Source organism: Bos mutus, chromosome 1, assembly GCF_027580195.1.
Source record: "Bos mutus isolate GX-2022 chromosome 1, NWIPB_WYAK_1.1, whole genome shotgun sequence".
Classification (NCBI taxonomy): Eukaryota; Metazoa; Chordata; class Mammalia; order Artiodactyla; family Bovidae; genus Bos; species Bos mutus.
The window spans coordinates 4,241,746-4,267,909 of NC_091617.1; the positions used below are offsets into that span (position 1 = coordinate 4,241,746).

The window sequence follows — 26,164 nt, forward strand, 5'->3', positions numbered from 1 at the left end:
ACTGATGTTAATGACCAATAAATTATCTAATTGAAAATACAAACTATGGCTCTTTGGGTTTCATTTTACTCGGTATGTGTATATCAGATCAGATCAGTCACTCAGTCGTATCCCACTCTTTGCAACCCTATGAATCGCAGCACGCCAGGCCTCCCTGTCCATCACCAACTCCTGGAGTTCACTCAGACTCATGTCCATCAAGTCAGTGATGCCATCCAGCCATCTCATCCTCTGTCGTCCCCTTCTCCTCTTGCCCCCAATCCCTCCCAGCATCAGAGTCTTTTCCAATGAGTCAACTCTTCGCATGAGGTGGCCAAAGTACTGGAGTTTCAGCTTTAGCATCATTCCCTCCAAAGAAATCCCAGGGCTGATCTCCTTCAGAATGGACTGGTTGGATCTCCTTGCAGTCCAAGGGACTCTCAAGAGTCTTCTCCAACACCACAGGTCAAAAGCATCAATTCTTCAGCACTCAGCCTTCTTCACAGTCCAACTCTCACATCCATACGTGACCACAGGAAAAACCATAGCCTTGACTAGATGGACCTTTGTTGGCAAAGCAATGTCTCTGCTTTTGAATATGCTATCTAGGTTGGTCATAACTTTCCTTCCAAGGAGTAAGCGTCTTTTAATTTCATGGCTGCAGTCACCATCTGTAGTGATTTTGGAGCCCAGAAAAATAAAGTCTGACACTGTTTCCACTGTTTCCCCATCTATTTCTCATGAAGTGGTGGGACCAGATGCCATGATCTTCGCTTTCTGAATGTTGATGTGTGTATATACCTGTATGTAATTTTTCTATTTGTAAATTAGAAATACAAGGATTATCTCCTTTAATATTTTTATAAAACAGGTCATGTTAGATATACCTTTTTATAGTTGGTAGTATTATTAAAACTGTAGTCAGAGCATACTTGCATTTCATAAATCTTAAAATCCACATTTCTAAATTTTTAGGAAAAATAAGCTGTTTTTCTGTGAATCTATTAATTATAATGTGTGTCATAATATTGTCCTATATTCATCATCTTCTGCTTTCATCTAGTTTGTTATGCATGTAAGATAAGTGAGTAAAATGACCTAAAAGTCATTAAAAAAACTGGATAGTAAAAATATGAACCTTGGCCACTCAACTCACTCATCTCACTTACCTTTTAAATCACCTACATCATCATCACTACACTGAAGTGTTTGTAATTCAGTAAGAACTCACTGGAAAAAACACTGATGCTGGGAAACATGAGAGCAGGAGAAGGTGGCAGCAGAGAATAAGGTGATTGGATGGCATCACCAGTTCAATGGATATGAGTTTGAGGAAACTCTGGGAGATAGAGAAGGACAGGGAAGCCTGGCCTACTTCAGTTCATGGGGCACAAAAAGTCAGACATGATTTAGTGACTGAGCAACAATGAAAACAAAAGCACTAAATACATAGAAATATTATCAAGGAGCAAAAATTCTACAACTGATCAAAATTTCCATCTGATAAGTTTAAAAAAATCATATAAAGAAGAATGTAAATAAAACATTATTCTTTCAAAAACAATCAATTCATTGCAATATAAGAAATGGGGAACAGTTAAAATTCCAGATTTTCTAAATTGTTTTCCTAAAACTTAATGATATCTTCAGATAATGATATAAACCAAATAATATTTGGTATAAATTGGGCAAGTATAATTTAAAAAGGGCTTTCTGGGTGGCTCAGTGGTAATGAATTACTTGCCAAGGTACAAGATGTGGGTTAGATGCTTGGGTCAGGAAGATCCCCTAGAGGTGAGCAACTCACTTCAATATTCTTTTTGGGAAAATCCCATGGAGAGATGAGCCTGGCTGGCTCTGGTCCATGGGTTCACAAAGAGTCAGATATGACTGAAGCAACTGAATATGCACCCATGCAATCAGGTAATAGTTCCTAGTATATGGACAAGCCCTACTGTTGTTTAGTCCCTCAGTCATGTCTGACTCTTTGTGACCCCACGGACTGCAGCACACTAGGCTTCCCTGTCCTTCACCCTTTACAGGAGCTTGCTCAAACTCAGGTTCATTGAGTCAGTGATGCCATTCAACCATCTCATCCTCTGTCAAACATTTCTCCTCCTGCCTTCAATCTTTCTCAGCATCAGGGTCTTTTCTAATGAGTTAGCTCTTCTCATTAGTTGGCCAAACTACTGGAGCTTCAGGGCTTCCCTGGTAGCTCAGCGGTTAAAGCGTCTGCCTGCAATGCAGGAGACCCGGGTTCAATCCCTGGGTTGGGAAGATACCCTGGAGAAGGAAATGGCAACCTACTCCAGTATTCTTGCCTGGAGAATCCCATGGACGGAGGAGCCTGGTGGGCTACAGTCCACAGGGTAGCAAAGAGTCTAGCATCAGTCCTTTCAAAGAATATTCAGGATTGATTTCCTTTAGGATTGACTGGTTTGATCTCCTTGCAGTCCAAGGAACTCTGAAGAGTCTTCTCCAAACTTTGAAGTTTGAAAACATAAATTCTCTGTTGCTCAGCCTTCTTTATTGTCGAACTCCTACATTCATATATGACTATTGGAAAACCATAGCTTTGGCTATTTGGACCTTTGTTGGCAAAGTACTGTCTGTACTTTTTAACATGCTGTCTAAGCTTATCATAGCTTTTCTTTCAAGGAGCAAGCATTTTTTTTTTTTTTTTAATTTCAAGGCTGTGGTTACAATCTGTAGTGATTTTGGAGCCCAAGAAAATAAAGTCTGTCACTGTTTCCATTGTTTCCCCATCTATTTGCCATGAAGTGACTGGACCAGATGCCATGATCTTAGTTTTCTAAATGTTGAGTTTTAAGCCAATATTTTCACTCTCCTCTTTGACTTTTATCCAGAGTCTCTTTATTTCTTCTTGACTTTCTGCTGTAAGTGGTTTTCATCTGCATGAGATTATTGCTATTTCTCCTGACAATGTTGATTCCAGCTTGTGCTTCATCCAGCCCAGTATTTTCCATGATGTACTCTGCATGGAAGTTAAATAAGCAGGATGACAACATACAGCTTTAACATATTCCTTTCCCAATTTGGAACCAGTCTGCTCTTCCATGTCTGGTTCTAACTATGGACATGCCCTATAGGGCTAAAAATGAAAACTGCCATCAATGTCATTAGAAATATTGTGTATGATACTTATAGTCAGATATATTATTATATTTTATTACCTCCCACTTTTCATGATTGAATTAATTTTATCTAAGAAACACATTTGAATTAATGGTAGGAATGCCTTTTGTTGTTGTTGTTTAGTTGCTAATTCGGGCTCCCCCATCCAAGTCAGATGCTTCTGTGAACCCATGAAATGTAGCCCACCAGGCTCCTCTTTCCATGGGATTTTCCAGGCAAGAATACTGGAGAGGGTTACAATTTCCTTCTTTAGGGGATCTTCCTGACTCAGGGATTGAATCCATGTCTCCTGTAATAGCAGGAGGATTTTTTACCACTGAGCCACCATAATTGCCCTTAGCTTCCGAATAAAAGCTATATTTTAGTCACTGGAAGAATATGTCTTCATCATTTAGCATGGCAAAACAGGACCTGAATTTCACAATCAACTCCTTGCCTTCTTGTAGATAGTTCTCAAAAAGACTAACAAAGAATTGCCCGAGTCTTTGAGTCCATTGAATTAACCAAAACAAAAATCAAAAACAAAGCAAACAAAAAGCCAAGAAAATCCTCAAAAGAAGTTTGCATTTCTCAGTGTTCAAATTAATGAATATCCAAAAGATATTGTCATTGTTCCCTTATTTAACCCACAATTAAATCAATAAAAAATACCTAGTCCGTATATTTCACAGATTTGTTTTCTAATTTTTTATCTTAATTATATATCTACATATTGTTATTTTCTTTGAAAATGCACAAGTAAATCATGGCATATTTCATCATTCAGCTTTTTTAAAAACTGTAAGTTCTATTGGCTTTTATCTCGTGTGAGCATAGCTATTTTCATTGAAATAAGAACAAAAATTAGCCCTCATCACACTCAATATGGACATCCCTTGTGGTTCAGCTGGTAAAGAATCTACCTGCAATGCAAGAGACCTGGGTTCAATCCCTGGGTTATGAAGATCCCCTGGAGAAGGGAAAGACTACCCACTCCAGTATTCTGGCCTGGAGAATTCCATGGACTCTGTAGTCCATGGGGTCACAAAGAGTCAGACACGACTGAGAAACTTTCACACTTCACACCCAATATAACCCATTTACTTAGTCATTCATGGGATTCTTAAACTTGTTAGATTTGTCATCATTTGACTTCAAAATAACTCATTGAGAAAAGTATAGATTTTGCCAAGTATTTTTTAGAATCAAAAATAAAGATAGAATAAAGTTTGATAAAGGAGAAAACAGGATTTAACAGTAGGATTAATTATTGCTTTGAGTTAAATATTCCTTTAAAACTTAAAGTCATTTGAGTCAATAATTCATCTTAGGGAATCATTACAAGCTGTGACATGCAGAATTTATTATTGTATTAATTTAACAAGGTTTTTAGTTTGGAAAGACATAAAACAAATCCAGTTAGGAAACTATATAATCAAAAATGTTATTGAAATGTAATTGAAACACGAATTCAAAAAGGTATTTGTGCAGAGTTCTCTTTTGCCTAGTGGTTAGGATTCTGGAGTTTCACTACCATGGCCCAGGTTCAATTCCTGGTCATAGAACTGAGATCCCACAAGCCATGTGGCAAGGTAAAAAGAGAAAGAAAAGGAAAAAAAAAAAAAATTTGCATTCCCAGTTTCACTGCAGCATTATTTACTTTAGTCTAGGTATAGAATTAATCTAAGAGACAATTGATGGGAAAATAGACAAAGAAAATGTGTTATTTATAAAATGAAATATCGTTCACCTATAAAAGAAAGAAATCTTTCTACTGGCAACAACATTCGAAGGCTTCGAAGGCATTATGCTGACTGAAATAAGACAAAGACAAATACTGTATAATCTCAGTGTATGTGGCATTTAAAAAACAAAACTCTGGACTCACAGATAGAATAGATTGGTGGCTGCCAGCTACAGGGGCTAAGGGTTCGGCAAAATGTATGAAAGTGGTCAAAAGCTATAAGCTTCCAGTTATAAAATAAATATCATGGGATTTAATGTACAGCATAGGGAATATGGTTAATAATACCATATTGCACATTTGAAAATTATTAAGAGAGTATATCTAATAGTTTTTATCACAGGAAAAAATTGCATCTGTGTGGTGATTGACTTAACTAGATTTATTATGGTAATCATTTACAACATATACAAATTTTGAATCATTATGTTGTACACTTGAAACTAATATAATAATGTATGTCAACCATGTCCCAATAAAAATGTCACTTATAAACCTCAAGACAAATCAAAACAAAGCAAGAGTAACAAAACAAAACAAAATCCTCAGTAACATGGTTAACTCATAGAAAGCAAACATGTTAAAGACCCAAGATCAAGATATGGTCACATTCAGAGGCGTTTGTATGTGGGCTGGGTTTGCCATCTTTACAGAGTGAACGAAGAAACAACAGAAGACTGGCCAACTACTTCATATACCCGTTCCTATCTCAGCCATTCCATCACTGTATCTTCATTTTTGGAGTTATTCAAGGCATCAGGATTTTAAGAAGCTCTGTTAAAAGTATTGTATATATATTTTTTCAGCTGTTTTAATTTAAATATACAAAATTTTTCACAATGTTGTGTTGGTTTTTGCCATAATTTTTAAAAGCATATAAAATTTTTAAATCTAATCTTAATGAATAAGGAATACATTATGAAAAATTATTTGCTGATTACCTGAGAGAAAATAAGGGGATAGGACACACAGAATTGGTAAAGAAAATTTAAAAGTAGAAATTTATGATAAAACTAGAGACAAATAGAAAGATAAAATAATGATTGGAAAAAATAAATAAGAATAAAAGACCTAGATGGCATGAGCATGTATTGGAAATGAGTGTAGCATGAGATTTAAACAGAAGTTGAATAAGAGAGTAATATGTGGATTATGAAAACGAGTTAAGAAGAGAAAGGATAAGTGTAAAGCATAGAGGCAAAATCATCTATATTTTAAAATATTTGGATATTGTGCATTTTGGAAAAGTGGATAACGATGTTAAGAGAATATTTTTTCATGGTTTTCAGACTGCTCATGAAAGTGAGTTAGTTCCCTTGGATAGTCCTTCAGTTCCTAAAATACATTTTATGTTGATAAATCAAAAGGAAGCTATGTAAGCTGTTACATAAAATCAGAATAGTTTTCTTGTATGTGTGTATATATATATTATATATGAATATTATGTATAATCTAAATATACACAAGTGGAAAATAAATTTGATATTATTTTAAAGAATTTTATAGATTTAATTTTTTTAATTTTCATCATTGTATTTAAATCCAAGTGTAATTAATACACAACAAACAAAGAATGATAGGAAAATGAGAAAATGTTCAATGCAAAAACACCATCAAATAAGACTGATGCAATATGCTTAGTAATGAAGAATTCTATTCTATTCAGGGAATTTTTATTCTGTGACTTTGAAGACATTTTCTTCTCTCATTAAAAAAGAATGCAATGAGTTCAAAGACCCTATAGTCAGGCAGTTATGCAACCTCAAGCAATTTAATGAGTGTGTGCCTCTCCTTGTGTCAACAAACTGATTAACAATTTGCCTCCGGTAAATGCATAATTTCAAATGATACAAGGGAATGACCATGTGTTTTACCACGTGTTGTGACCAGGGTATATAAGCATCCCTCCTCAAGTGCTGACACCCACACTCAGGACCTGATCTTGAACAGCAAACCGGACTCCTCACCCCTGACACCATGAGCCATTACAGCAACCACTACGGTGGCCTGGGCTACGGCTACGGAGGCTTTGGCGGCCTGGGCTTTGGCCGTGGCTGTGGATGCAGCAGCTTCCGCTCGCTGGGCTTCGGCTCAGGCTTCGGAGGCTACGGATGTGGCTCTGGTTTCGGAAGCTTTGGGTCTGGCTGCTGTCACCGTCCACTGTTCTTTAGAAGATGTGGTTTCTCCAGCTTCTACTAAACGCTGACTCTAGTAACCCAACATCCGCTTCCATGAGTGGATTTGACATAACGTTATTCAGTTGATGAATTGAGATTACCCTAGGCTTACATAGCATATAAAACTTAAGAATTTCAGAGAATTTATTATTTAGAAGTATGTCTGTCTCATGTCTCCTGGCATTTGTTAGCTTGGGCACTACCAGATGACTTATGCTGACGATCAATAAATGATAAAATTGAAAATGAAAAACATGGTTCTTTATGGTTCATTTAACTCAGCTATGTGTACATACCTAAAGTGTAATTTTTCTAATAGTCAATTATAAATATAAGGATTATCTCTGTTAATTTTTTATGAAAATAAGTCATCTTAGATATACCTATTTATAACTGGTAGTCATCCATATTTTTAAAATATATGTAAAATAATATATCCATATTTTTAAAACATTTCTTTCTCTCAAAAGAAATATATATTTCTCAGCATCCAAAGATAATTAATATCCAAAGGATATTAACATTGTTCTATTATTTAACCTAGAATAAAATCAATAAAAAATAACCTGTTCAAATATTTCACAGCATTGTTTCAAAACTTTTTGTTCTAATTACATATTTACATAGTATTTTCTTTGAAAATACACAAACAAATCATGTCATATTTTGTTATTCAGTTTTCAAAAAGTTTGTAAAATCTACTGAATTTTATCTCATGTGAACATAGCTATATTCATTGGAAATAAGAACAAAAATTAGCCCTCGTTACACTTAATTAAGCAGATTACTTACTCATTCATGGAATGATTCTTAAACTTGTTAGATTTATTTGTCATCATTTGACTTCAAAATTACTCCTCTAAAAAGCTATAGTTTTTGTCATCTATTTGTTTTTTTCTAAAAAATAATAAAAATAAAATAAATTTGATAAAGGAGAAAACAGGATTTAACAATAGGAATAATTGGTACTTTGAGTTAAATATTCCTTCAAATGCCAAAGGCCATTTGAATAAATAATTTATCTTAGGGAATCATTACAAGTTGTGGCATGCCCAACATTTTTTTTATTAATTTAACAAATATTTTTGTTTGGAATGACAGTAAACAGATACAGTTAGGTAAAAGTATTATCAAAAGTGTTATTAAAACACTAACTCAGAGAGAAATTTGCCGGGAGTTCCCTGATTCTGGACTTTCACTGGTTAGGATTCTGGACTTTCACTGCCATGAACCAGGTTCAATTCCTGGTCAGGGAACTGAGATCCCATAAGCCATATTTGTTGTTGTTCAGTTGCTCAGTTCACTCTGACTCTTTGTGACCCCATGGGCTGCAGCATGCCAGGCTTCCCTGTCCATCACCATCTCTGGTAGCCTGCTCAAACTCATGTCCATTAAGTCAGTGATGCCATCCAACCACCTCATCTTCTGTCATCCCCTTCTCTTCCTACCTTCAATCTTTCCCAGCATCAGCATTAGTCCTTCCAATAAATATTTAGGACTGATTTCCTTGAAGATCGACTGGTTTGATCTCCTTGCAGTCCAAGGGCCTTTCAAGAGTCTTCTCCAGCACCACAGTTCAAAAACATCAATTCGTCAATGCTCAGCCTTCTTTATGGTCCAACTCTCACATCCATACATGACTACTAGAAAAACCATAGCTTTGACTATATGGACCTTTGTTGGCAAAGCAAGGTCTGTACTTTTTACTATGCTGTCTAGGTTTATCATGGGTTTCCCTGGTCACTCACATGATAAAGAATCTGCCTGCAATGTGGGAGACCTAGGTTTGATCCCTGGGTTGGGAAGGTCCCCTGGAGAAGGGCATGGAGACTCTTCCAATATTCTTGCCTGGAAAATCCCTATGGACAGAGGAGCCTGGGGGCTACAGTCCATGTGGTCGCAAAGAGTCGAAAATGACTGAACGGCTAAGCATCACAGCAACAAGTTTGCAATAGCTTTTCTTCCAAGGAGCAAGCATCTTTTAATTTCATGGCTGCAGTCATGATCTGCAGTGATTTTGGAGCCCAAGAAAATAAAGCCTCTCACTGTTTCCATTGTTTCCCCATCTATTTGCCATGAAGTGATGGGACCACATGCCATGATCTTCATTTTGTAAACGCTGAGTTTTAAGCCAGCTTTTTCACTCTCCTCTCTCAGCTTCATCAAAAGGCTCTTTATTTCCTCTTTGCTTTCTGCCATAAAGGTAGTGAAATCTGCATATCTGAGTTTATTGATATTTCTCCCAGCATCTTGATTCCAGCTTGTGTTCCTTTCCCAATTTGGAACCAGTTTGCTGTTCCATGACAGGTTCTAACTCTTGCTTCTTGACCTTCATACAGGTTTTGCAGGAGGCAGGCAAGGTGGTCTAGTATTTCCTGCTCTTTAAGAATTTTCCACAACTTGGTACAAGCCATATGGCAGGGCTAAAAGAAAGAAAGAAAAAAGGAAAAGCACATTGCACCCTCCATGTTCATTGCAGCACTATTTACAATAGCCCAGGTTTGGAATCAACCTAAGAGACAATTAATTGAAAAATGGACAAAGAAAATGTGTGAAATATTATTCAGCAATAAAAAGAAAGAAAATTTCTACTTGCAACAACATAGAAGGACTTTCTAGGCATTATGTTAAGTGATATGAGACAAAGAAAGACAAATATTGTGTGATCTCACTTATACACTGGATTAAAAAAACAAAAATCTGAACTCACAGATAGAATAGATTGGTGGTTGCCAGAGACAGGGACTGAAGGTTGAGAAAAAGGGGTGAAAATGGTCGAAAGTTATAAACTTCCAGTTATAAAATAAATATCATAGGGATATAATAGGGAATATGGTTAAAAACACTACACTGTACATTTGAAAGTTATCAATAGAGTAAGAGTTAATAGTTTTATCACAGGAAAAAATTGTAAGTGTGTGACAGTAGATTTAATTAGACTTATTATGATGATCATTTTGCAATATATGCAAATACTGAATCAATATGCTTTATACATGAAACTAATATAATAATATATGTCAATTATATCTCAATAGAAACATTATTTATAAACCTCAAGGCAAATCAAAACAACGCAACAGTAGCAAAACAAAGCAAAATTTTCAGTAACATGTTTAAACCATGGAAAGTGAACATGTTCTTAAAGATGCAAGTGCAAGATATGGTCATATTCAGAGGAACTTGAACGTGGGCTGGGTTTACCATGTTTACAGAGTGAACCAAGAAAGAGCAGATGACTAGCCACCAACTTCATATATCTATTCTTGTCTCAGTAATTTCATCACTGCATATTCAGTTCTGGAAATATTCAAGGCATTGGGATTTTAAGAAGCTCTGTTAAAAATATAATTTTTTTCTATTTTTTATTTAATTTAAAAAATTACAATGTTTTGGTTTCTTCATAATTTTTAAAGTATATAAATCTTTTTTTAATATAAAATCTTAATGAATAAGTAATATATTGTGAAAAAAAATTTGCTAATTACCTAATAGAAAATAAGGGGCTGGGACACACAGAATAAAGAAAACTTAAAAGCAAAAATATTATGATAGAACTAGAGACCCAAATAGAGGGGTAAAATATTAATTGTAAAAATAGATAAGAACAAATGATTTAGATCGTCAAAGCATGTGGTGGGAATGAGTGCAGAATCAGATTTAAAGAGAGGTAGAATAGGACAGCAATATATGGGTTATGAAGAAGAGTAGAGAAGAGAAGAAAAATGGTAACTGTAAAGTATAGAATCAAGATTATCTGCATTTTGTTCTTCCCTCTTAGGGTCTGAGATTTAACCCTTTTGGACTGTGAGTCAAATATAATTCCCATCTGGTGCTTTGCTGTACATAAAGACCTCACCTCCTTCAATTCTATTTGCTCCAGTGACGTTCAGCACAGACCCCTTCTCAGTCAGGGTCTACATGCTCCCCTGCACCATTTCCCAGTTGGTTTCTTCTGCTATGTCCACAGCTTCTGACCTCATAGACATCAGTCCCAACCCATCAGTCAGTCTTAAGGCTCTTTCTCATGTAAGGATTATTATTACTTTTGGGAAGTGTTAGTTGCTCAGTCCTGTCCAACTCTTTGTGATCCCATGGACTGTGGCCTGCCAGGCTCCTCTCTCCATGGAATTCTCTAGGCAAGAATACTTGAGTGGATTGCCATGCCCTTCTCCAGAGGATCATCCTGACCCATGGATCGAACCAGGGTCTCCTGCATTGCAGGCAGATACTTTACCATCTGGGCAACCAGAGATACCAAGGAGATCAAACCAGTCAATTGTAAAGGAAATCAACACTGAATATTCACCTAAAGGACTGATGCTGAAGCTCAAGCTCCAATACTTTGGCCACCTGATGCCCAGAGCCTACTCACTGGAAAAGACCCTGATGTTGGGAAAGGTTGAAAGCAGGAGGAGAAGGGGATGACAGAGGATGAGATGGTTGGATGGCTTCATCGACTCAATGGACATGAGTTTGAGCAAGCTCTGGGAGAAGGCGAAGGACAGGAAAGTCTGGTGTGCTGCTGTTCATGAGTTTGCAAAGAGTTGGACATGACTGAGAGACTAAACAACAAGAACAACAGTGACGGAGCTGCTCTGCTAAGATGGAAACCCCAACCCAGAAGTAGGTCATCTACAAATGGTTTAGCACCCGGTGGTGCGTGATGGGTGGGGGCGAGGCCGCTTTTCCACTGTGCCTTGTTTCTCAGGATGAAGGGCTTTCCACACTGGGTCCTAGTCTCCACTCAAGAAGGGGCAGGGCCATGACAGAGGCCAGGCAGCAGGGACGGTGGGGGATTGGCTATCTGAGGCCACCCAAGGCTCCTGCAGCACTGCCATATCCTTCTGCCTGGTAGTATTCCTATTATTATTTATTACTTTCGCCAACTTCACCAGAATACAAAACTGCTGTATCCACACATCACCAGAACCCCTAATTTTCTTTTCAGTCATTCACTCAATAAACTCATACCAAGGATTTTCTCCAGGTCCAGTATTTTTTTTTTAATGTTTATCTATTTGTGTATTTATTTGCTTAAGTTTTTGGTTGCAGTGGGTCTTCGCAGCTGCATGTGGCTTTCTCTAGTTGCTGTAAGCAGGGTCTACTCTTCATTGCAGTGCACAGGATTCTCATTGCAGTGGATTCTCTTGTTGCAGTTCCCAGGCTCTAGGCACCACAAGCTTCGGTAATTGCGGTAATTGGACTCATTAGTTGCTTCTCACAGGGCTTAGTTGCTCTGTGGCATATGGAATCTTCCCATACCAGGGATCTAACTGGTGTGCCTTGCATTGCAAGGCAGAGTCTTAACCACTGGATCACCAAACCACCAGATCATTCTTTTTATGAGAATTACAAATAGTCCCTTTCTCTTCTTTGTGCGTCCACCTGTCACCTTTGTACTAATTTTTTTTTCAGATTTTCACAGACCATAGACTTATTTACCACAGTCTTGGCAACAAGTCAGACAGTCAGAAGGAAATCCTCTGAACTCTGGTGTATTTCTGTCCCTGAAGGTTTCAGTTCTTTGCCTGGTTTTAGCCTTCTGCCACTTCTGTGGAACTACTGCATTTGCTGGGTTGAGACTGATGATCAGTTCTTTTTGCAGATTCTCTTGTGAAGTCTATTTTCCTGCCTTAATTTCTCATGTCTGTGCCCAGTTCAGCTGGGGCTCCATTGGTTCTCCTCAGCACCCTGCTAGTTCCTCAGGAAGAGGGAATCTATGACATTATAATTGCACTGATAGATGGCAAATGCTTGGATTTCATGGCCATGTACTCAATTTGCTTCCAAATTGTGAAACTAGAAATGTTAGGTAGAATGGTAGCTTAAAAGATGGGTCAGGAGGTGACTCTTGCTGCCCTCATGTTAGGGCTTACAGTATTCACTGTTTGTGATCAAGGTTATCTGTTAGTGGATTTTGATGCTCTGGCTATTGCTGATTCTAACACAGAATCAGAGTGATTGGTGGTGGGCCAGTCTTTTCCAAACAGTGGATAAATGTGGTCTGTAAAATTTTCAAAACCTATTTTATGGTAAATAGAATGCCTGGATTGACCAACACGGGTAATATTTTGGTTGCTGTTAATATCTTAAAGTTGTTGTCAGGTGCGTTATTTCCACATGTAACACAACAGTGAAAAGTGAGGAAGGTGTGTTATATGCACAATTGTTGTTGTTCAATCACTCAGTCATCTCTGACTCTTTGCGACGCTATGGAGTGCAGCATGCCAGGCTTCCCTGTCCTTCACTACCTTCCTGGAGTGGTTCAAACTCATGTCCACTGAGTCAGTGATGCCATTCAACCATCTCACCTTCTGGGATTCCCTTCTCCTCCTGCCTTCAATCTCTCCCAGCATCAGGGTCTTTTCATGAGTCAGTTCTTCACATCAGGTGGCCAAAGTACTGGAGCTTCAACTTCAGCATCAGTCCTTCCAATGAATATTCAGGGTTAGTTTCCTCTAGGATTGACTGGTTTGATCTCCTTGCTGACCAAGGGGCTCTCAAGAGTCTTCCTCAGCGTTACAATTGGAAAGCATCAGTTCTTCAGTGCTCAGCCTTCTTTATGGTCCAACTCTCACATCCATACATGACTACTGAGAAAACCATAGCTTTGACTAGACAGACCTTAGTAGGCAAAATGATTTCTCTGCTTTTTAATATGCTGTCTAGGATTGTCATAGCTTTTCTTCCAAGGAGAAATCTTTTAATTTTGTGGCTGCAATCACTGTCCTCAGTGATTTTGGAGCCCAAGAAAATAAAGTCTATTACTGTTTACATTTTGTACTCATCTATTTGCCATGAAGTGATGGGACCTGATGCCATGATATTACTTCTTTGCATGTTGAGTTTTAAGCCAGGTTTTTTTTTTTTTTTTTTTTAATATGTACAGAGATCCAACCAGTCCATCCTAAAGGAATCAGTCCTGGAAGGACTGATGCTGAAGCTGAAACTCCAATACTTTGGCCACCTCATGCGAAGAGTTGACTCATTGGAAAAGACCCTGATGCTGGGAGGGATTGGGGTCAGGAGGAGAAGGGGACGACAGAGGATGAGATGGCTGGATGGCATCACCGACTCGATGCACATGAGTTTGGGTGAATTCCGGGAGTTGGTGATGGACAGGGAGGCCTGGAGTGCTGCGATTCACAGGGTCGCAAAGAGTCTGACACGACTGAGCGACTGAACTGAACTGAACTAAATGCTAATGTTATTCTGAAATAGGAAGCACTGTTTATAAAGAACGTAGTAGTACAAGATGCAGAGGTTAATGTTACCCGGGATATTGCACAATATAGTAGACAGCTGACTCTTCATAGAAAATATACCCTGCCCTAACAAAAGTAAATCCAAAGTAATTAGCAAAATGGCAATAATAACATACAGATTGATAATTACCTTAAATGTAGATGGATTAAATGTTCCAAACAAAAAACATAGACTGGCCGAATGGATACAAATACAAATTCACATATACGCTGTCTACAAGAGAACTGCTTCAGATCTAGGAGCACATACAAATTGAAAGTGAAAGGATGGCAAAAAATATTTTATGCAAATGGATATCAAAAGAATGCTGGAGCAGCAGTGCTCACGTCAGACACTAAAATACAAACTGTCACAAGAGACAGAGAAGCCCACTGCATCACGATGAATGGATGGATCCAAGAAGATATGACAGTTGTAAATTTATATGCACTCAAGATGGGAGCCGGAGAAGGCAATGGCACCCCACTCCAGAACTCTTGCCTGGAAAATCCCATGGACAGAGGAGCCTGGTAGGCTGCAGTCCATGGGGTCGCTACGAGTCAGACACAACTGAGCGACTTCACTTTCACTTTTCACTTTCATGCACTGGAGAAGGAAATGGCAACCCACTCCAGTGTTCTTGCCTGGAGGATCCCAGGGACCGGGAGTCTGGTGGGCTGCCGTCTATGGAGTCGCACAGACATGACTGAAGCAACTTAGCAGCAGCAGCAGCAGCAGCATCAGCAGCAAGATAGGAGCATGGCCATAAAAAGAAATCAAGTCAGTTAGACAATGAAAATGGGGGACTTTAAAATCCTTCTTTTATCAGTGCAGAGATTATTCAGACAGAAAATCTTACCTCAGGAAACAGAAGAATCTCAAATAAACAAACTAACTTTATACTTAAAGCAACTAGAGAAAGAACAAAAAAACTCAAAGTTATGTGAAGGAAAGAAATTCGAAATAATCAGAGCAGAAATAAATAAAATATAGGTGAATACATCAATACCAAAGATCAATGAAAACTAAAAGCTTTATAGTATCTAGTATTAAATTTAGGTCTTAACCCCATTTTGTGTCTATTTTTGTGTATTGTACTACAGAATTGTACTAATTTCAGTCTTCAACAAGAATGAAATTTTCTCCACCATCACTTATTAAAAAGATTGTTTTTTCTCAAAAAAAATCATCTATATTTTTAGATATTTTGGGTATTGTCTATTTTGGGAAAGTACATAATGATATAAAGAGAATATTTTTTCATAGTTTTCAGACTGATTATAAAAAGTGAGCTTGTTCCATTAGATAGTCCCTCAGTTCCTGAAATAAATTTTATTATGTTGATAAACCAAAGATGTTTTGCCAGCTGTTGATAAAATCAAAGTAGTTTTCTTCTGTATGTGTGTGTGTGTGTGTGTGTATATATATATATATATATATATGTGTGCATATTATATATAATCTATATATGTATATACAAATGGGAAATAAATTTGATATTTCTTTAGAGAATTTTATAGATTTAAAAATCTTAATTTTGATCATTGTATTTAAATCTAGGTGGAATTAATACACGACAATCCAAAGAATGCTTTGAAAATGAAAAAAATGTTCAAGGAGGAAACACCATCAAGTATGAATGACGCAGTGTGCTTAGTAAACGAAGACTTCTGTTTAGGGAATTTTTATTTTGTGACTTTGAAGATATTTTCTTCTCTCATTAAAAAAGAATGTAATGAGTTCAAGAACATTTTAACCAGGCAGTTATGCAATCTCAAACAATTTAATGAGTGTGTGTGCCTCTCCTTTTGTCAGCAAACAGATTAGCAATTTGCCTCAAGTAAATTCATACTTTTGAATGATACAAAGAAATGGCCTCATGTATCACCACGTGTTGTGACCAGGGTATATAAGCATCTCTCTGCACGAGCTGACATCCACACTCAGGACCTGGTCTTGAACAGCAAACCGGACTCCCCACCCCTGACACCATGAGCCATTACAGCAACCACTACGGTGGCCTGGGCTACGGCTACGGAGGCTTTGGCGGCCTGGGCTTTGGCCGTGGCTGTGGATGCGGCAGCTTCCGCTCGCTGGGCTTCGGCTCGGGCTTCGGAGGCTACAGATGTGGCTCTGGTTTCGGAAGCTTTGGGTCTGGCTGCTGTCACCGTCCACTGTTCTTTAGAAGATGTGGTTTCTCCAGCTTTTACTAAACTCTGGCTCTAGTAACCCAACATCCGCTTCCATGAGTGGATTTGACATAACATTATTCAGTCGATGAACTGAAATTGCCCTAGGCCTATTTAGCATGAAAAACTTAAGAATTTCAGAAAATTTATTATTTAGAAGCATGTCTCCTGGCATTTGTTAGCTTGGACACTAGCAGATGACTTATGCTGATGACCAATAAATGATCTAATTGGAAATAAAAAATATGGCTCTTTGTGGTTCATTTAACTCAGTTATGTGTACATACTTATATATAATTTTGCTGTTAGTCAATTATAAATATAAGGATTATCTCTGTTAATTTTTTATGAAAATAAGTCATCTTAGATATAGCTATTCATAACTGGTAGTCAGCCATATTATTAAAACTATATCAGAGAATGCTTGCATTTCAGAATACTTAAAATCCATATTTTTAAATTTTTAGAGAAAGTAAATTCTGTTTTCCTGTGACTGTTTGAATTTTATGTTATCTTCCTTTCTTCACAATCTTCTACTTTCATCTAGTCTGTTATGCATGTAACGTAAGACTGACTTAAATGATCTAAAAGTCATTAACTGCACAATAAAAACATGAACTTTGGTCACTCAACTCACTCATCTCACCCTCTTATGGAAACACAGTCCTTCATCTGTATCATCATTACTACACTGAAGTATTTGTAATCCAGTAAGAATTCACTGGAAAAGACCCTGATGCTGGGAAAGATTGAGGGTAGGAAAAGAAGTGGGTAACAGAAGATGAGATGGTTGGGTGGCATCACCAACTTGAAGGACAAGAGTTTGAGCAAACTCCGGGAGATAGTGAAGGACAAGGAAGCCTGGCGTGTTGCAGTTCATGGGGTTGCACAAAGTCAGACACAACTTCACAATTGAACAACAAGAAGGACAATAAGTGAACAGAACATTTATCAAGGAGTAAAACATTGTTAATCTTCAACTGATCAAAATTACAATTTGATAATACTTAAAAAATTATATAGAGAGGAATTTCAGTAAAATATTTTCACTTCAAAAATGATCATTTAATGAGAAATAGACTAGGTAAAATACCAGATTTTCTCAATTACTTCCCTAAAACTGAATGATATCTTCGGATAATGATATAAACCCAGTAATATTTGGTATAAATTGGCAAATATAATTTTTAAAAGGGCTTCCTGAATAGCTCAGTGGTAATGAGTTGCCTGCTAACGCAGGAGACAGAGGTTTGTTTTCTGGGTCTGGAAGATCCCCTAGAGAAGGGCCTGGCAACCCACTCCAGTATTCTTGCCAGAAAAATCCCATGAAGAGAGGAGCCTGTCAGGCTATGGTCTATGGGTCCAAAAGAGTTGGACAGGAGTGAAGCGACTGAGCAGCACGCATGCAATCAGGTAATAGTTCCAAGTTTAGGAACTTGCTCTATACGGCTAAAACTAAAATCATCAGTGTCATTAGATAGAGAAGAATTGTGTATGACATTTCCAAAAAAAATGCATTATCATGTTTTATTACATTCTACTTTACAATTCAATCAGTTTCGTCTGTGGAACACATTTTGAGTTCACGGTAGAAGTGCCCTTTGTTGTTGCTGTTTAGTCACTAATTCGGGCTCCCCTGTTTGTGTCCAACTCTTTAGTGACCCTATGAACTGTAGCCTGCCAAGCTCAACTGTCCATGAGATTTTCCAGACAATAATACTGTAGTGAATTGCCATTTCCTTCATCAGGGGATCTTCCCAACCCAGGGATCAAACCTCTGTCTTCTTCATTGTCAGGTGGATTCTTTACCACTGAGCCATCAGAAATGCCCTTGGCTTCCAAATAAAAGCTACAATTTGGCTAATGGAAAAATATATTTTCATCATTTAGCATGTCAAAACAGGATCCGAGCACTGTTGATCCAATCAACTCATTATCTTCTTGTAGCAGTTCCTAAAAAGATTAACAAAGAATTGCCCAAGTCTTAGAATCCATTGAATTAACCACAAAAGGCACTCTGCAAAGGACTTTCAAAAGAAATATACATTTCTCAGTTTTCAAAGATAATTAATATCCAAAGGATATTACTATTGTTCTATTATTTTACCCAGAATAAAATATATAAAAATACCTGATTCATATATCTTATAGTATTCATTCACATTTTTTGTTCTTAATTATGTATTTATATATTACTATTTTCTTTGAAAATACAAAATAAATTAATGCTATATTTCATCTTTCAGCTTTTTAAAAAATTGTAAAATCTATTGTTTTTTATATCACATGAACATAGCTATTTTCATTGACAATAAGAACATAAATTAGCCCTTATCACAATCAGTCTAGCAGATTTGCTTAATTATTTATGGGATGCTTAAACTTAGATTTCTTTGTCATTATTTGACTTCAAAATTACTCATGAGAAAAAAAATAGTCTTTGACAACTACTTTCTTTTTCAGAATAAAAAAATTAAGGTAGAATAAAGTTTGTTAAAAGAGAAAGGAGGATTTAACAGTAGCATTGATTGTATTTTGAGTTAAATATTCCTTTAAAAGCTGAAAGCCATTTGAGTTAATAATTCTTCTTAGGTAGTTATTACAAGTTGTGGCCTGCAGAATTTATTATTTTATTAATTTGGCAAGTTTTTTGTTTGGAAAAACCGTAAATAAATCTGGTTGGGAAAATATATTATCAAAAACATCATTAAGACACTAACTGAATTTGAGTGGAGTTTCCTAGTGGCCTAGTGGTTAAGATTCTGGGCTTTCATTACCAGGTATCAGGCTCAATTCCTTGTCAGGAAACTGAGATCCCACAAGTCCTGTGGTTTTGCAAAACAAAGAAAAAAAGAAAATATATTTGCAACCCCATATACATTACTTGGGGCTTCCCTGAGAACTCAGCTGGTAAAAAATCCTCCTGCAATGCAGAAGACCCCAGTTCAATTTCTTGACCGGGAAGATCCTCTGGAGAAGGGATAGGCTACCCATTCCAGTATTCTTGGGCTTCCCTGGTGGTTCAAACAGTAAAAAATCCAACTGCAATGCTGGATTGCAGATCTGGATTGGATCCTTGGGTTCAGAAGATCCCCTTGGAAGAGGGCATGGCAACCCACTTCAGTATTCTTTCCTGGAGAATTCCCATGGACAGAGAAGCCTGGTAGTCCTACAGTCCATGGATCACAAAGAGTCGGACACAACTGAGTGACTAAGCACAGCACATATTTTATTTATGGCTCCCCAGTTGGCACTATGGTAAAGAACCTGCCTGTCAATGCAGGAGACGTAGGAGACTTGGGTTCAATCCCTGGGTTGGGAAGATTCCCTGGAGGAGGGCATGGCAGTTCACCCCAATGTTCTTGCCTAGAGAATCCCACAGACAGAGGAGCCTGGTGAGGTATGGTCCATAACGTCACAAAGAGTCAGACATGACTGAAGCGTCTGATCATGAGTATGTTATTAAGAATAGCCTGGGTATGGAATTAACTTAAGAGACAATTGATGGAAAAATCAAGGAAAATGTGTTATGTGTAAAATGAAGTAATATTCAGCCATAAAAAGAAAGACATTTTTCTACTGGCAACAACATAGACGGACTTTGAAAGTATTATGCTAATTGAAAAAGGACAAAAAAAGAGACAAATATTATATGATCTCATATTTATGTAGGGTTAAAAAAACAAAAATTTGAACTCACAGATAGAGCATATTGGTGGTTGCCAGAGACAGGTGCAGAGGCTTGGGCAAAATGGGGGAAAGTGCTCAGAAGTTACAAACTTCAAGTTATAAAATATGTATCTTGGGCATCTAAGGTACAGCAGAGGGGATATGGTTAGTAACACCATATTGTACACTTGGAAATTATTAAGGGAGTAAAACTTAATAGTTTTTATCACAGGAAAAAAATTGCAAATGTGTGGTATGGATTTAATTAGACTTACTGAGGTGATCAATTTGCAATGTGTACAAATATTGAATCACTACACTGTACACCTGAAACCAATACAATAATACTTGTCAACTATATCTCAATGAAAATGTCATTTATAAACCTCAAGACAAATCAAAACAAAGCACCAATAACAAAACAAAACAAAACAACTCTGTAACATGATTAAGTAATAGAAGGTAAACATGTTGTTAAAGACTCAAGTCCAAGATATGGTCACATTCAGAGGAACTTGAACATAGGTTAGATTTACTATCTTCACGGAGTGAACCAAGAAAAACCAGAAGACTGGCCAACTGCATCAAATACCTGTTCCTGTCTCAGTCATTTCATCACTACATTCATTTTTGGCAATATTCAAGGCATCAGGATTTTAAGAAGCTGTGTTAGAAATATTGTATAATTTTTAAAAGCATCTAAATCTTTTTATTATATCTAAAGAGTTAATAAGTAAGCAATTTATGAAAAAAAAATCACTGATTGCCTGAGAGAAAGAAAATAAGGGACTTGGACAGTCAGAACTGTTAGAGAAATTTTAAAGGCAAAAATAATATGATAAAACTAGAGTCATGAATAGAGGGATAAAATATTGATTGGGAAAGAGGTAAAAGCAAAATTCTAGGTGGTGCAAGCATGTATTAGGAATGACTGTAGAATGAGATTTAAAGAAATGCTGAATAAGAGAGTAACATACGGATAATGAAGAAGTGTACATAAGAGAAGAAAAATGGTAACTGTAAAGCATAGAGACAAATTCACCTTCATCTTAAGATATTAGGGTATTGTCCAGTTTGGAAAAGTGGATAACAATGTAAAGAAAATATTTTTTCATGGTTTTCAAACTGATTATGAAAGTGAATTCATTCCTTTTGTTAGTCTGTCAGTTCCTGAAATAAATTTTATGTTGATAAACCAAAAAAATGTTTTGTAAGTTGTTACATAAAATCAAATAGTATACTCTTGTGTGTATATATATCATATACATGTATATTATATAATTTCTTTATGTACATAATGTATAAATGGAAATAAATTTGATATTTCTTTAAAGAATTTTATAGATTTAAAAAATTTAATCTTGATCAAATGTATCTAAATCTATGTATCTATGTATCTATCTAAATCTATGATCAATGTATCTAAATCTAGGAGGAATTAATACACAAGAATCCAAAGAATGATATGAAAATGAGAAATGAGATAATATTCAATAAGAAAATACTGCCCAATATGAATGATGCAATGTGCTTAGTAATGAATTCTATTCAGGGAATTTTTATTTTGTGACTTTAAAGATATTTTCTTCTCTCATTAAAAAAGAATGTAATGAGTTCAAGAACATTTTAACCAGGCAGTTATGCAATCTCAAACAATTTAATGAGCGTGTGTGCCTCTCCTTGTGTCAGCAAACAGATTAGCAATTTGCCTCAAGTATACAATGATACAAAGAAATGGCCTCATGTATCACCATGTGTTCTGACCAGGGTATATAAGCATCCCTCCGCACGAGCTGACACCCACACTCAGGACCTGGTCTCGATCAGCAAACCGGACTCCCCACCCCGACACCATGAGCCATTACAGCAACCACTACGGCGGCCTGGGCTACGGCTATGGAGGCTTTGGCGGCCTGGGCTTTGGCCGTGGCTGTGGATGCGGCAGCTTCCGCTCGCTGGGCTTTGGCTCTGGCTTTGGAGGCTACAGATGTGGCTCTGGTTTCGGAAGCTTTGGCTCTGGCTGCTGTCACCGTCCACTGTTCTTTAGAAGATGTGGTTTCTCCAGCTTCTACTAAACTCTGGCTCTAGTAACCCAACATCCGCTTCCATGAGTGGATTTGACATAACATTATTCAGTCAATGAATTGAGACAACCCTAGGCCTATTTAGCATGAAAAACTTAAGAATTTCAGAGAAATTATTATTTATAAGCATGTCCGTCACATGTCTCCTGGCATTTGTTTGCTTGGGCACTATCAGATGACTTATGTTGGTGACCAATAAATGTTCTAATTGGAAATAAAAAATATGGCTCTTTGTGGTTCATTTAACTCAGTTATGTGTAACATACTGCTAAGTCGCTTCAGTTGTGTCCGACTCTGTGCGACCCCATAGACGGCAGCCCACCAGGCTCCCCCATCCCTGGGATTCTCCAGGCAAGAACACTGGAGTGGGTTGCCATTTCCTTCTCCAGTGCAGGAAAGTGAAAAGTGAAAGTGAAGTCGCTCAGTTGTGTCCGACTCCTATCGACCCCATGGACTGCAGCCCATCAGGCCCCTCCGTCCATGGGATTTTCCAGGCAAGAGGACTGGAGTGGGGTGCCATTGCCTTTACCTATATGTAATTTTGCTCTTTGACAGTTATAAACACAAGGATTAAGTCCTTTAATTTTTTTATAAAAACAAGTCATGTTAGATGTACCCATTTATAGTTGCTAGTTATCCGTATTTAATTAAAACTGTAGTCAGACCAAACTTGCATTTCCTAAATCTTAAAATCCATATTTCTAAATTTTTAGGGAAAGTAAGTTCTATTTTTCCGTGTATCTTTTAATTATATTTTATAATGTCTTCTTTCGTTCATAATCTTCTGCTTTCATCTACTTGGTTATACATGTAAAATAACACTGACTTAAATGACCTAAAAGTCTTTGACAATCTGTATAATAAAAATGTGAAATTTGCTCATTCAGCTCACTCATCTCACTTACCCTCCTATGGGAACAAAGTCTTTCATTTGCATAGTCATCGCTACACTGAAATATTGTAATTCATTAAGAAGAATAAATGCACAGAAATATTACCAAGGAGCAAAACATTGTTTATCTTCTACTGAACAAGATTATCATTGAAGGATTTTTTAAAAATTATATAAAGATGAATTTCAGTAAAACATTCTCCCTTCAAAAGTAATCATTTTATTGAAATAAAAGAATTGAGGAACAGAATAAGTAGAATACCAGAGTTTCTAAACTGTTTTCATAAAATTGAATTATATCTTCAGAAAATGATATGACCCAAATAATATTTGGCATAAATTGGGCAAATATAATTTTGAAAAGAGCTTCCTTCATAGTTCAGCAGTAGAGGAACCATCTGCCAATGCAGGAGACCTGAGTTCAATCCCTGGGACAGGAAGATCCCCTGAAGAAGGAAATGGCAACCCACTCCAATATTCTTACCTTGGAAATCCCATGGACAGAGGAGTTAGCTGATTACAGTCCTTGAGGTCACAAGAGACAGACAGAACTCAGTGATTAAACAACAGTAATTTTATAAAAGAACAAAAAGTGAAATCATAGAGACCTGAATGCAATGTTAAAACTCTACAATGCTGCTTCATAATCTTGTAGGCAAGGTAATTGTGCTTGTTCAGTTGCCAAGTCTTGTCTGACTCTTTGGGACACCATGGACTACAGCACACCAGGCTTCCCTGTCCTTCACTATCTCCCGGATTTTGCTCAAAATCATGTCCATTGATTTGGTGATACCATCCAACCATCTCATCCTCTGTCTCTGCCTTCTCCTCTTGCCCTCAATCTTTCCCAACATCAGGGTCTTTTCCAATGAGTCAGCTCTTCACTTCAGATGGCCAAATTATTGGAGTTTCAGCTTCAGCATCAGTTCTTCTGAATATTCAGGGTTGATTTCCTTTAGGATTAATTGGTTTGATTCCTTGCAGTCCAAGGGACTCTCAAAAGTCTTCTCCAACACCACAGTTCAAATCATCAAGTCCTCTGTTCTCAGCCTTTACTTGTAGTCCAACTTTCATATCTGTACATGACTACTGGAAAAACCATGGGTTTTATTATACAGACCTTTGTCGGCAAAGTGATATCTCTGCTTTTTAATGTGCTGTTTGTCATAATTAGGTTTGTCACAGCTTTTCTTTCAAGGAGTCTTTTTATTTCATGGCTGCAGTCACCATAAGCCGAGATTTTGGAGATCAAGAAAATACAATGTCACTGCTTCCACTTTTTCCCCATTTGTTTCCCATGAAGTGATGGGACTGGATGCTATGATCTTAGTTTTTTGAATGTAGAGTTTTAAGCCAGCTTTTTCACTCTTTTCTTTTACCTTCATCAAGAGGCTCTTTAGTTCCTCTTCACTTGCCATTTGTGTGGTATCATCTGCATATTTTTGGTTATTGAAATTTCTCTAGGCAATCTTGATTCCAGCTTGTGAGTCATCCAGTCTGGCATTTCACATGATGTACTCTGCATATAAGTTAAATTAGCAGGGTGACAGTATATAGCCTTGATGTACTCCATTTCCAATTTTTAACCAGTCCATTTTTCCAGATCCAGTTCTAACTATTGTTTCTTGACCTGCATAAAAGTTTCTCAGGAGGCAGATAAGGTGATCGGGTATTCCCATCTCCTTAAGAATTTTCCACGGGTTGTTGTGATCCACACGGTGAAAGGCTTTAGCATAGTCAATGAGACAGATGTTTTTCAGGAATTCTCTTGCTTTTTCTATGATCCAGAGGATGTTGGCAATTTGATCTCTGGTTCCTCTGCCTTTCCTAAATCCAGTTTGTATATTTGGAAATTTCTGGTTCATATACTGTTGAAGCCTATGTTGAAGGATTTATAGCATGATTTTGCAGACAAGTATCTTGGAACAAATGATTTTCCCTTAAAAATTAGTGACAAAATTGGGAGAGAACCCTGCTGTCCTGATTTCCGTGATGACTATGCAGTGTTCACTCTGCAAGTATTTTCTCCCTGAAAGTTCTCAGATAGACCATTTTAAAAGTTTTGGTGATAGTTATTAGAGCTGAATTATGACAACTTATTTTATGAAGATTGTTCTCATAAATCAATACCTGTGTTTCTTTAACGTTTTTACTCTTCTCATACAGAGAATTGTACTTACCAATTTCTTGTTTATCTGCTTTTGAGTGTAACTAAGCAATGAGCAATGTTAAAATTCAAGCCTAAATAAAAACAAAACAAAACATAGCAGATCAAAAATTCACCATCTGTTCTTTCAGTCAGCATTATCTAGGGGTTGTATGTAGCACCATAGTGGGCTCAGCAGGAGAAATAAAGGTAAGTTACTCTGTAGAAGAATCAGACTATATATATATTAATAATTTGATGCAGAAGAGAAGAATTTCTATTCCCTTTTCATTTGGTTAATCTCTCTGGGGACAGTATACATGAGGATGACAAGCAGTAATCAATATAATTATTATTATTGCTGACATTCTTAGTGTAATCAATATTATCATAATTCTGTGCTAAAATTTCATTGATCTATCTCTGAGATGAAAGTAAATGTTTTGAATGTATAACAAAAGACTTCTAGGAAAAATGTGAGAACATTTTTTACTCTTTCACCTATCAACATGAATAGAAACTTAGGTCATGTGTTAAAAATTAAAACAAATATAATCTGAATCTGCTTTTGATCCACTGATTAGACAGAAAAATAGTAACTCACCAGAGAAATTTCCAACATGACTTTTTTTCTTGTGCTTGTGGTGGGGGGGGGGTGGAATTGTTCCATAATTTTCTAACGATTTTTGCTTTTTTTTTTTTAACAGCTAATGAGCATTTATAAAATATGCATGCAATTGTTATTTGTTTTCTTTTTTGAAAACACAATTAGCATTTATTGTTATTGAAGATTTTTAGTTATATCCCATATTTTTTCCATGTATAAAGTAGAGACAGCCTAACACTTAAAAAAAAAAAAAAATCTCTTAATCCTGGTCATATGCTCTGACTAAATCACACA

General features: G+C 36.9%; 1 protein-coding gene and 1 non-coding gene across 2 annotated transcripts in view; both read left to right on the plus strand.

Annotated features, from left to right (window-relative positions):
• The window catches only part of LOC102276381 (shematrin-like protein 2), a 38,433-nt gene extending 16,217 nt beyond the window's left edge, over nucleotides 1–22,216 (plus strand). Inside the window, exons 4-6 of the mRNA XM_070382344.1 lie at nucleotides 6,792–6,980; nucleotides 16,231–16,419; nucleotides 21,909–22,216. Of these exons, the coding sequence (XP_070238445.1) occupies nucleotides 6,792–6,980; nucleotides 16,231–16,419; nucleotides 21,909–22,216 (686 nt within the window). The remainder of the gene's footprint in view (nucleotides 1–6,791; nucleotides 6,981–16,230; nucleotides 16,420–21,908) is intronic.
• TRNAC-GCA (transfer RNA cysteine (anticodon GCA)) lies at nucleotides 2,185–2,256 on the plus strand. The gene has a single exon. It is a non-coding gene; the product is annotated as a tRNA-Cys (tRNA).
• Nucleotides 22,217–26,164: the final 3,948 nt, after the last annotated feature.